Source organism: Alligator sinensis, unplaced genomic scaffold (assembly GCF_000455745.1).
Source record: "Alligator sinensis unplaced genomic scaffold, ASM45574v1 scaffold359_1, whole genome shotgun sequence".
Taxonomy (NCBI): Eukaryota; Metazoa; Chordata; order Crocodylia; family Alligatoridae; genus Alligator; species Alligator sinensis.
Genome location: NW_005842577.1, coordinates 325669 through 339047, shown reverse-complemented (window position 1 = coordinate 339047; position 13379 = coordinate 325669). Strand labels below are relative to the sequence as shown.

Here is a 13379-nt window from a genome sequence, read left to right as displayed (position 1 = left end):
ATTACATTTGCCACTTGCAGTGAGATGATCTTGGCTCTGTGCCTTGGGCTCCTTGTCTATGAAATTTTGTGTGTTACAGGGGCCTTGAGGCTTGCTTGGTCACAGTTCTTTAGAGTGCACTGAGCTCATTGCATAAAATGTTCTTTATAAAGCATAGCTTGCTTCATGAAACAATATGGAAGCAGGGCATTGGCTGCCATGGTCCCCTTGCTTTACCTGTGGCAGGTTAGGTTGTTAGGTCTTGTGTCAAATTTGAGGGTAGTCTTATGTAGCATTAAAATTATGGTTGTATGGGATAGTTTGGAGAGGGATGATCTTCCCTCAGGCAGGGGGTTGGACTAATTGATCTCTGGAGGTCCCTTCCAGCCTTATTTCTCTATGAGGTCCCACAGGAGGGTTATTCCTGTTGTGGAAATAAATAACTGATTTTGGACTGGAACTTTATCAGTTATCATTTTTTGTTGCTGTTTAAGTGAAGGGGGATCAACCTTCCTTTTTTTTTTTTTTTTTTTTACAGTTCAGCCAGGAGGTGAAGATGCTTTGTATTTTGTTGGATTATTTCGTGTTGCCAACATAGAGTTTCTCCCAGAACACAGGCGGAAGGAATCAAGAGAATTCCTGTCGGTGGCACAGAACGTGCAGCAAGTGGTAAGAGGCAGCATGTTGTTCAACTGGCAAACAGTTCAAAACTGGAAAGGTTATGGTGGTGATATAAGGTGGCATTAAGGAAAACCTCTCTCTTGCAGTGATGGTAGCTCTCCATAGAAAGCTGCAAATAGTTTTGCTAACCGGAAGCAGGCTAGAATTGGTTGCTTTCAGTCTTTTCTGGCAAACTAAAGGCAGGACAAGTTTGTACAAGCTCACAAACCTTTCTTGCAATCCTAGGGCCTCTAGTGAACTTTTTTGGCTTGGAAGGTAAAAAGAACACAGAGTAGATTTGCACTTTATAAACTAACCAAAGTGTGTGTGTGTGTGTGTGTGTGTGTGTGTGTGTGTGTGTGTGTGCACGTACGTGCGTGCATGCGTGCGTGCATGCGTGCATCTATGCATGGCCCCTGACAGATGTTACACTTAGGACATGATTAACCAGTTAATCATGTCTTTGGTAATGTTGCCACACATTCTTGTAATTAATGGCACAATAAAAAAGAATAAGCCACAAAATTCTTACACAAAATGTGTAATAACTTTGTAGCTGTTTCCTATCGCATATTAAATTGCTGATTTGGCTAGCACCTATCAGCTGATGGGCACTCCCAGCTGCTGGAGTGAATCGGAGGCCTTTTCTCCGGTGCACTCTCATGGCAGGAAGTGCCAGTCAGCTGACGGGTGCACCCAGCTTGGGTATGCATTGGAGCCTATCTTTCTGGTACACTCATGTCTGGATGTGCCAGTCAGCTGATTGATGCTCCTAACCTCAGGAGCACATTGGAGCTCCATCATGATCCCAGGCTCCCCCCAGGCTCCCGCACAGGCAATAGGGAGACATTGGGATCTGATGGCACAATCACACCTCCTGCTATGCACATATACATGGAAGGAGGTGTTATTGTTGGGGTTGTGGCCAAGATCCCATTACACCTTTAAATGAACATCTGCCAGGGGTCTGTGTGTGCATATAGTAGAAGCTTTCATGGGATGAAGCTCACTTCATCAGATCATAATGAGAAACCAGCAAAGAACCCTACAAAGCCATTTTTAAGGTAACACTTGAGAAACTGGCTGACACTTAACCTTAAGTTGAAATATTAATTAGAAGACAATGTTTGCTTTCAGCTTAATAGCTGGGCTAGATATGTTTAGTTTCCTTCTGATACTTGCCTGCCTGAAGAGTGGTGGTATTCTCCAAATGCTTAGTGTTGGTCATTACTGTACACAAGTGAAACAGCTCCAACCGGAGGGGTGGTGTAAGAGCCACCTAAGGATACAATGGATTTAGAGGTTACCTTCCTGAGACATGGGAAACCTAGATTCAAATACTTGTCCTGTATTTGGCTGAAGATTCAATTCTAGCTCCAAGTGGTTTTGTTTTGTTTTGTTTTTAGTTGAAACTATTGGGTGAATTCACAAATGACCAAACCTGCATTTTCAGTTGACTTCTCTATTCAGTAGGAAAAAAAAATCCCCAGCTGTATAGGTATTAGAAAGGGAATTAGAGAAGGGAAACTCTTTTGTCTCCTTATTTCTTGCAGTGCTTTTGATATGACACCCCTTTGTTAATTGCTGTCTCAAAGGTCTCTCAAAAATATGGAAAATCATAGAAAAAGTAGGGGCATCAGGAGATCATCCAATCCTACCCCCAAAACAGGATCATCGCAGTCTAAACCATCTCATCCGAATGTTTGTCTAACCTGCTCTTACAAGACATGCACCTGGCTGAGGTCATCAACCCCAGCGCTCTTTTCTGCCCAAGGCAGGGGGTCGGACTCGATGATCTACTGAGGCCCCTTCTGACCCTAGCATCTATGAATCTATAAAAGCTTCCAAATAGGTGTATGGCAGTCACAGGAGTTGCAGTGAAATGGGGGAGCCCTTTAAGGTTGACTTCTTGATGCCCCAATAAAAAACAAAACAATCTTCAATTACTTTTAAGCCTACTGTGGAGAGGTAATGAGCACAAACAATGCCCTTTGACTTGCATGCTCTTAATTAGCCTGATCTTTACAAAGGAGGAGGCAGACCTCAGCTACTAGCCACTGCTGCAGCTGTATTGAATTTAATTGTGACTACAGTTTTTAACTTGCCTCTGCTCTCTTAAGGCATATGCCCTCTAGTGGCAAAGTGCAAAATACTTCTTCAAACAATCCAGCTGCCATTCCAAGTTGTAGCTGCTGTATTGGAATATTCTTACCTGAAGCATCATCCTACTTAATGCTCATATGAATTGCAGACTTTATCCAAGTGGCAAAGCGTTTTTCTGTAAAAGGATTGGAAATCTGTTCAGAACAAGACAGGTTAGTTACCAGTGTGAAATCTGTCACAAGCCCCTGGCACACGTTACACTTAAGATGTGATTAACCAGTTAATCATGTCTTAAGTAGTACCCGGCCACAAGTTAATGCACTTAATGTCATGATAAAACAGAGAAGTCACAAAATAATTACACAAAATATGTATAAGAACTTTATGGCTGGTCCCTATCATGTCATTAATTGAACATGTGGCCAGGCTGAGCTTCCAGAGCATATAAGAGCCCTTGACTTGCATGTACTCCCAAGGCTGTGTGTGCCGACCAGCTGATTGCCACTCCTAGCTTTGTGGGGGCTGTCAGAGCCAAGAGCTGCCATGCGCCCCTGAAGCTGAGGGCTGTTATCGGCTGTAGCTTCCAACTATAGGAGTGCACTGGAACCCTTGACTCTGATATGCCCTTTCCACTGGGAGCAGTGGTAGCTTGTGGGCTCTCAGCCTTTGGGGCACAGTTGGAGTCAAGAGTTTTGCTTCACCCACGCAGTTGGGAGTGCCATCAGTTGACCTCAGCCCCTAGCCGCATGGTAGGCCCCCGTAGCTGGGGCCTGATCAGCTGACCCTGGCTCCCAGCAGCGGGAGCTTGCTACTTCTCTGTGCTGAGGGAGTCCAGGATCTCTGGCTCCCCCTGCACCTGCAATATGGTGTGATGGGATCTGATGCTTGATTTCACAATCACACCTCCTGCATGAATGTATGGCATGCCAAGAAGCACAACTGGCGGTGTCATACTTCAGATCTCAACTCACCTTTAAATGCACGTCTGCCAGGGGCCTGCTTGAAAGGTGGAGACCGTTTTTGTTTGACAGACATAAAGGAAGCAAGTATTAGTGATGAAAATGCTTTGCTAAAAACTGCTAAATCACAGGGAATTTGCAATTATATCATCACCACAAATTGTTAAATGTGTGTACAGAAAAGTGGGATATGCCCATCTCCTCAAGATCTTTCTGAGAGCTATGGATCCTGAATGACCCAAAGAAATAATACTTTGATCTCTTTCAGATGAACTTGGTTTATACAACATCTGCCTTCTCCAAGTTCTATAAGCAGTCCATTGTTTCAGATGTCAGGTAAAGCTCAGTGGTGAAATTGTTCTCTGGTTTTGTTGACCCTGAATACAGGAGTAAGTACACCAAGCAAACTTAGTTTTACATGACTTCTTCCTGGCATTTTGGTCCATTATATGCAGTTGCTTTTCTAACTAGATCTTTTTTTTTAATTGGACCTTTACTTAGACCACTGAAACTTTGCAGACCCTTAAAGATGATTAAAGGAAGTTAGGGATAAGCTGAACTCTTCAGGATGGCTGTGGCTGTGTACAGGTGTTTGTTTCCATTTAACTAGACAGGTTTAATTTTAGCAGTGCAAAGTTCTTTGTAGATAAGGGCTGATGGACTGGGCCTTATTTGGGAGGCAAGGGAAACAATTATAAGCTGAAATACTGGGGATGTTGCAACTCATGAGGCTGATTTTGTGAATCAGGATAAAAGGCTATGCATACATTATTTTATCTGTTTGCACTGGGTCTGTTTTAGTTTCATGCATAACTGCTAGAAACTAGATTAAATCAAATTGAACCAAGTCTTTCACTGTATTGAAATAGTGCCCTATTGGAGTTTGGTAGCTCTTTTAGTAAAACAAAAGTTGAACAACTTAATTTTTACTACAATATACTTAAAGTTGTACAGTACTCCAATATGGACACAGTTATACTCATAAAAGTACTTTATATCTGTAGGATTATAGGGAAGTAGGGCTGAAGGGACATCATGGGCACATCCAGACGAATATGCATATGCATTTTCCTGGGGGTATATAGCAGTGGCGCATAGTTGTGCTGCTGGTACTTGTCCTCGGGGAACGCCTGTGCCTGCATGCTTTGATGTGCAGCAAGTTGCCTGGGCAGGGTATTAAAGGCTGGGACCAGCACCAGCCTGCCCCAGCAGTCTTACTTGGGGCCCTGGCACCCTCTAGGGCTCTAGTGGTGGTGACCCAGGTGCACGGAGCCAAATGGCAACTGGAGTTTGCCTCTGGCCGCCAGGCCCTGGTTTCATGCACTGCCCTGCTTTTTTCTGCTGTGGGTTTTTTTTTTAACCCTGGGATTTCCCTGTGTCAAAAAAGCCCCGCACGCTGCAAATTAGCACTGTAGATGGGTCTGCAGCATGACAAACTGCACATGAACACTCATCTGGATGCACCCCATTAAGTCATCTAATCCAGCCCCCTTCTCAAGTCCAGATCATCCCTGACTAAACCATCTCAGCCAGCTGCCTATCTAATCGGCTTCTGAAAATTTCCAAGGAGATTCCACAACTTTTTGACCACCCTTTCAGTGAGAATGTTCTTTCTAATCTCCAACCTAAATTTTCTCTGCAGCAGTCTGAGGTTATTGCTCCTATTCCTGTCCTCTGCAGCCAGGGGAAGGAGAAGGACAAAGAAGTATAGTTGTGTTATGCAACTTGATAACAGTATAGCTGCATCTATATTACCGTGGCTGTACAGGTATAATTATATTGTTTAAATTGTATCTCTACCCTACATAGTTATGCTAATATGGCTTTCAGGTGGGGACCAGGCCTTAATGACCACACAGTGGACCAGGGAGATGATGGGTTGATGAGAGTGTTGAGGCCCTAAGATTCAATTAAATACTTTTGGAAGTTGCTGCAGGATGATGGAGATGGGTTGTTTAAGGGCACAGAGATAATCATTTCCATTCCCTCCCTTTAGGGTACATTCCAGCTCCAACTCAAGTCGATTAAAATTTTCACTAGACCTAGTAAAAATATGCCAGCCCTCTGAAAATTAGTTTCTTGGTTGAGGGTCTTAAGTAGTGTTTTTGAAGAAGGAAAATATGCTCAGTGAGTCAAAAGAATAAAGACGTGTAAAAAAATAGGAATCTTATTCATCTGAATCACTAGCCAGAAGCCTACATTAAGAGTAACAATCCTGAGAAACATCACAATGTGTCAGAATCTATTTTAATACTTATTTCAGTAACAACAACAATGGAGGCCTTCTTGTTCATTTCTGGATAGTATTTGTGGTACCACCAGCAAAAGGCCAAGTATTCTGTGAAGACTGTGTAGCTGCCATTTTAAAGGACTCTATTCAGACGAGTATTGTCAACCGGACTTCTGTGGGGAGTCTTCAAGGTCTTGCAGTGGACATGGATTCCATTGTTCTGAGCGGTCAGTATTTGAGTGTGTCTATAACCTTCATGCAATAATTTAATCAGAAGTCTTTTGACCTAGAAGAGCAACTACTATAAATATTTATTATTTCCAGTCCTCTATCTCCAAATGAATATGTATTAAGATGCAGAAAACTATGCTGAAGCAAAGTTAAGGAGAGAAAAGAACTCAGACAATGAACCCCAAAGGCTCCTAATTATATCTATTTTTGGAGTCAACTTCACCACTTCTATCCAAGCCTAGTTTTGATTAGACTATTTCTTCAAGGATGACAAACTTACAGTGTTAAGGCTTCCCCAGACGTCAAAATGTAGCATCCTTAATTTAACATAAAAATTACTTGGATACAGAGATTGAAAAGCAAGCTGTGGAGTTGCCTCTCCAATGACCTATTTCAGTGTTCAGAGCAGATTCCCTAACTGCATCCAATATGGGTGCAGCCAAATTAGATATTTTCTTGGGGTAATCTCTTTATTCGGAAGAGTACACAAATTCTGTTCTCTTGAAGAAAGGTGATAACAAACTGCTTACAAGCAGCTGGCCCTAGCAGAAACCTGAGGTAGTACACCATAGTCTTGCGCCAAACAATATCTCTCCTGGGTGCCTCTTTCTGTACATCTCAGGTCCTCATTCAAGTGTCACTGAAAATATACAGTCTCTTCTGCCTTAAGGCCTGAGTTACTTGGGGAAACACCTAGTCCAAGGCTGCTTGCTGAACTGACATAAATTGGCAGGTGGCCCAGGGCAGCTATCCATTTTGCAGCTGCTTTGGTTTGCAAAAAGTGTGTTTATTACTGAAGTAACATGTGTTTGGGTACATTTAAATTCTGGATGTTGATTTAATTGTAAAATGAGAAGGCTCACTTCAATTTTTTTACCTATGCAGCTGGGCTTCGATCAGATTATTCTTCAGCAACTGGAACAGGTACCTTTCGTGAGCATCTGTTTTGGTTATGGGGTGGGGGATAGTTTCACTACGTGCTGTTTTCTCCTGTGTGTTTACAACTGTCTGTTGTATACTAGAAGACTCAATTTCAGCCTTGGTTTGTAGGTGTTGGAGTCAACCGGAGTCTTGTGTGTGGCAAAACATATGCACCCTTTCTCTGAGGATATTGCTGGGGCCGTTTTAGTTGGTAAATGGTCTCGTCTCCTCCGCTCCTTTCCATCAACAATTTCCTTGGTGTAGTATCTGACCGAAAACGAAAACCAAAATGACTCAAAACAGCTGAATTGTACTGAGTTTATTTATTGACAGTATTTCAGATCTGAACTCAATCTCACACTATTACTCATAAATCAGCCAAGCCTTGCCAGAATTAGCTTGCTGCTTAGCTTTGTAAGCTATAACAACACTGGACATTTTTTAGAGTAGTTCTTATAGGCTTTTTAAATATGTGAGGAAACTGCTTGTGGGACTGATCCAATGAAATACGTGTGTTTCTTGGTAGTCCATTTCCAGGGTGGTGTCAAATTGTGTGAACCTATGAGGTATTTCTGTTGATTTAGTTGTGTGTGTGGTGTTTAGAGGAGGAAGGGAAAATGGGGAATATGAGGAGCACACAATGCAAAAACTTGCATTCAGGCTCTCTTAGGAACCGAATCACTAACAGAAAAAAAATGAGATGCCATGTTCTTATCTTTGTCCACAACATATAATCAGTATGCATTTGAGTACAGTTGGTCATTGGTACTAGATTGTGCCAGTCAAACTCTGAAGAGACTTGCAGTAGAGTCTGAGAAAACCTGTGGTGATGCCACACTGTTGCGTTCCTGGCTGCAATTCAGACACCAAGAGCAAGATCCTAAACAGGAGTGTGGGTGCCTGTATTGGGCCACGGTTTCTAGCTACCTCTCAGGACCCTCTCTTCCTCCCTAATAATATGGCCCACATAGTTATTGTAGTCAATTCATTCTTCTAGTTTTCTTCTAGTATTGGGGGAAAATGTGTATAACTGTTAATCAAACACTTTTTTGTGGCTCTTAGTAAGAGATGCACGAATAATTTAAGCTGTTAACTGAGACTATGGCAAATTGGATGGCATATGACCATTATTCATTACCCCTGAAAATACATGGCATTTGTTTTCAAGAACATATGTTCCAAGTGAGTCTTATAAATAGCTGCCTTCACCTGTTTTGATTCACTACTGGTTTACTGGCTGCTTCACTCCCGGCTTCACTCTTTCACTTGTCTAGATAATTAATACTCTAGTGATAATTTCATTGATATTTCAAGGGGATAATAACTTATAATGTAAGATTACCCTTTTAATGCTGAAGACACTCTTGTGAATATTTTATTTACGTCTGTCTTGATTTAACTTATTTTCCTTTTCTCCTTTTAAGGAACTTTGTTTAGATTAGAGATAAAATCAAATTGAATATCCAAAGGCTGCTTGAATGGAAATTAGAACTAAAGAGTTGACATAGTTGACCACAAAACCATAAATTGACTCTGCTTCATTAAAATCAGATTTTTACTTTCTAGTAGTAATTTTTGATGAGGGAGTTTCAAATTTTAATTAAAAAAACCCAAATCTGAAATAAGACAAGCTTTATGCAGGTGGATCTTATAGTACAAGTGTTTCACAAAACCCTGACTTAAATTTTTGCATTTAAGAGAACAATATGTAACCAGATTGACTTTTTTAGAAGAGAAAAACTTAATGGACATAGAGACAAGAAATCTTATTAACTTCTCTCCTGGAACAGGGTGATCTCTTTAGAAGGATGGCATTTAAACCTTGTTGTTTTTTATCTTGGAATTCTGGCCTACTTCATATTTAATGTGCAAGAAGCACCTTTACAAAACAGCTGTACTTCTATTGGACCTACCCTTGCAGCTGTTGATTCATCCCATTATATATTCATCACAATTTTGTTTTATTAAAATTTTCTTGTGGCTCAAGCTTTCTTTGACCAAAGACTTATGAATAAATCATACTGACCATGTTATATTTCCACAGGTTCAAGTTGCATATATGACCTGTATGCAGATCACCTGCACCAGCACTTTCCCTTGGATATCACTGCTACCTCAGGGATGATGATCTGTTATTTCAAACTGATTGCATTAGTTGGCCATCTAATCCGTCTCTCAATAGCATCTATTCAGATTGAAGCGGATAACTGTATCACAGACTCGCTGACCATTTATGACTCTCTGATGCCAATCAAAAGTAAGATATTGTACCGGTATGTATATATTTTAAACAAGAAATCTTTGATTCTTTAAGTTCTTTATCACCTTATTTTTTTAATTCTGTTTTCCCTGGGACTTGGTAAATCTTGTGTCATGTAATAGCTACTTTTTAATACACTTGATGATCTCTAGAAAATGGTGGACTGTGAATGAAAGAACTGAATTCCTCCTTTGAAAAATGGTGATTATTCAACTAGATGCCGAAGCACAGAAAATGCGCAAAAGCAAAATGTATGATAATCAGGGATCCTGGTTTTCTCTGACAAAAAACCACAAATTCTCTGATTTAAAAACCCAAAATCCATTATTAAAATTAAAAGACCCCTGCAGTCCCCCCCTAGCCCTGCTGGTGCCCCTCACTCATCCCTCAATGACCTCCCAGCCTTGCTGGTGTCCCTCACTCACCCCCAAAGCCATCCCAACTGTGCTGGTGCCCCTTATTGTCCCCATGACAGCCCCTTGCCCTACTCATACCTCTTGCCTCCACCCACAGCCCCTGCCCCCCAGCCCTGCTGGTGGGAGCCCACAGCTGCAGGGCTATGGGGCCAGGGACCCAAGTCTGCAGCTCCCTGCCCCCAACAGCAGGCAGCTGCAGCAGAAGCAGCATGAAGCTGGCTCCCCCATTGCTGCTGCCTGCTCTGGTGGGGGCAGGGCCAGCTCCTGCCCCAGCCAGCACTGCCATGACCCCCCCACCCCCCACCCCAGCCCTCTGCAAGCCCCACTTACCTCAGGCTCCAGGAGTGAAGAGTGAAGCTGAGCTGAGTGGAGCTGTGGCTGACTGAGCACCTCAGCCCCCGCCCTCCCCCTCCCCCTCCAGGCAGGCCTGGGGGTTTTCTGCCCTGTTTGCAAACAGCTCTTGCAGGCTGGAAGTCAACCAGCCTGCAGAACTGTTTGCAAAAGCAGAGAATCCACTGGTTTCTCTGCTAAAAGGAGAAATCCATGTTTTCTCTGATAAAAAGGGAAAATCTGTGGTTTTCTGTTTTTCCATGGGAAATGGAAAACCAGTATTCCTGATGATAATCAATAGTTTCATGCAGTTCTTAAACCAGTCAGTCTGTTTCTCTTGACTAGCTTAGTTTGTATGGCAGTTCCTTGTATGAAAAACAATGATCATTTTTTTTATTCTAAAAAATTCTCCTGCTGGTTGTTTAAAATTTTGAGTGCTGAATTTTATTGTGGAGAGAGTAGATGAAACAATAGGCCAAGGCAATTTTGGGGGCAGCAAGGACTGTGTTTTTGCTTTATGTTCCAAGCACACCTAGCACGCTGGGTTCCTGAGACCTGAAAAGGTCTTCTAAGTACAGCTGCAAAAACAAATAATAAATCCAGAGTGCAGGTGTAATGGAGTCAGTGGCAGCATCACCTGAGCTATCACTTCCCTTAATGACTCAACTGATCTGTAAGGAGCACCTTTTAAAGGGAGGAGGAAGAAGACCAGAAGCTTGCAGCACATTAAATCCTTTTTCCTATCTAGGGAATGTAAACAAAGGTGCTAATAGATGTGATATTTATTTGAGAACATTTGCAACTATCCACTGGAAACTTGATTGAGATAATTAGCCCAGTATGTAAACAGCTCAACAGCATTATTAACTTTTGCCAAAACTTCATTTGTGAAAATTCGTGACCCAGCATTTCTTCCTTGAGATAGTCAGTCCCTCTTCTTGAGAATGGTTAATGAATTTTTATTTTTCATCTCAGAAAGGCGACAAAAGCACATTATTTTCATCATGGTCTTGTTGCATCAACATTTTTTGGTCTATCTCTAATTAAAAGCATCTTGTTACTGTTATTGTTACTAAACTACTAAGCATCCTGTTATTGCTATTGTTATTCCCTTTTAATCCAGTAACACAAAATTTAATTTCAATTATGGCATTTGATCTGGGAAGAAGAGAATTTTACTTTGTGAAAGTTTGAGCCAATCTAATCTTTTTTAGTTGAAATCTCACAGGGAGCCAAAGTCCTTAAACTTGCTAGAGAACACCTAAAGGGTATTAACAAGTTATCACAAGCATTTTTGCCATTCCCTCAGCTGCACTGAGTGAACATCTGGGAGAAAGGAGGATTGAAGAAGGTGAAGAACTATTGTGAAAAAGTTCTGAAGACAACATCCATTTTTAAGCCATTTGATAGAATGGTCAAATACTATTGGACATCAGAGGGTGGTGTGTAAAGATGTGGGTGTGATGAGCGAAAGAATGATAGAGGAAGTGAATATTGAATAAATGAACCTGGCTGGGAATGTTTAGGAAATCAGAGTATTGCATGTGCATTTGGGAAATGGTTCCAGTCACCACTCTGTTACTACCTGACATGAGATGAGCCCTTTCAGATCTACACTTGGGTCTGTGAAGCAACAGACTAGGAGAAATAAATGTACTGTGGAGGTGAGAGCTGAAACTCTCTGTAAGAACAGGTCATGGAGAGAGCATAGATATAACTAGGAACTATAGGTCAAATGAGTCAGGGATGGACAAAAGAAATATTCTACTATTAACCAGAAGTGATTCGTGCATTGTGCACTCAATTCTTATTAACAAAATAATTGGGTGTGCACTTCCAAAATTCGTGGAGGGTACATTGTGAGGAATCACCAATACTAAAGAGGACCAGAACAATTAGAGGGAATATTGTAGACAAGAATAACAGAAATGGAATAAATTGTGCAAAGTGCAGATACTTACTTATCTTTGGAGATTAATATGAAGAATTTTTGTTATCCACAGGCTCACAGTTTGGAAGTTGTAGAGGAAAAGAAGTGAGATCAGGATATAGTGTTGATTGTAAGATACCAAAGGTACCAATATGACAACCCCAGAATGCAAATGTGATTCAACATTGTACTAGCTAACTTTATTTTTAGTAGAGACAGTGAAGCTATAGTGCCTTTTGGTTAAAAGGCATTGGTAAGACATTGTTTTGAATATTGTGGATGGTTCTGGTAATCTGGATCAAATAAAACATTAATTTAAACTGGAATGGATGCAGAGGAGGGAAATGAGGGGCATTTGGAAGATCAGATTAAAAACATGTGGTTTGTTTAGCCTAGGAGCATGAAGACAAGAAAGGGGATATGACTGCATATTTGAGAAACAAGAGAATGCTTCTAGCAGTGCTGAGAAAAGCCTGGCTATTGCCATACTCAGATGCCCAGAGGCAAACTGAGAACCAGATACAGGGTCAGGAAGGAATTTATGCCAGCTCAGATTGTTGAGGACTACTAGAGGTTTTGCATTCATCTGTAGTGTGGAACATGTTCTACTCCCTGAGATCATCTGGGACCATTTACTTAAATTCCCTGCCACTCCATGGGCCCAAGGTGTTAGTGGAGTGCCCTTGGTTTGTCTGGCTCTCTGGGTGCATCCATACATGCAAGCACATGCACTTGCAGCAGCTCAAAAGTGGTGCAAATTTGAGCTGGGGCTTTTTTCCTCAGCGCACGTGCTCAGACATGCACTTTGTTGTGGAGCAAATTGTGCCACTTGGGGCAAAATAACCCTTCCTCGCTCCCCCTAGATCTGCAGCCAGGGGGACCTAGAGCCCGGGGCCAGCACCTGTGCTGTCCCCAGCAGTATAAAAAGCTGCCCTGTCCTGGCCCCATCAATACAAAAAGTTGCCCCGGCAAGTAGCTTCAAAGCTACTTACTCTCAGGAGCTTCTGGGGCCCAGCCAATTGGTACCTGGGGACACTACCCCTTGTGCCAGCTGGACTGCTGAAGCAGCCCTGAGAGTTCCCTGCACCCTCTACCCACTGCAGGAGTCTGGCAGCGGGGGCTGCTGCCTGCCGGTGCTCTGCTGCGCACCTGCCAGACCTAGATGAGGCATCTGCCCCTCTGGGTCAGCTGCCAGTAGATGGTGTTTGCAGGGTTGGCCTTTGTGCAGCACTACTGCCATGTGTGCCCCCCTGCCTGGCCATCTGGGCAGTTATCACCCAGAAGATGTTTCAGATGTGGTGGCCTGCTTTGAACTGTCAAAGCATGTCCTCCTGGCCCCATTTGGCCAGGGCACCAGCCA

General features: G+C 42.4%; 1 protein-coding gene across 1 annotated transcript in view; it reads left to right on the top strand.

Annotated features, from left to right (window-relative positions):
- TMPRSS7 (transmembrane serine protease 7) overlaps positions 1–13379 on the top strand; it is a 47359-nt gene that overhangs the window by 4814 nt on the left and 29166 nt on the right. Inside the window, exons 3-7 of the mRNA XM_025214259.1 lie at positions 518–648; positions 3970–4037; positions 5965–6158; positions 7048–7086; positions 9128–9356. Coding sequence (XP_025070044.1) covers positions 518–648; positions 3970–4037; positions 5965–6158; positions 7048–7086; positions 9128–9356 — 661 coding nt within the window. The remainder of the gene's footprint in view (positions 1–517; positions 649–3969; positions 4038–5964; positions 6159–7047; positions 7087–9127; positions 9357–13379) is intronic.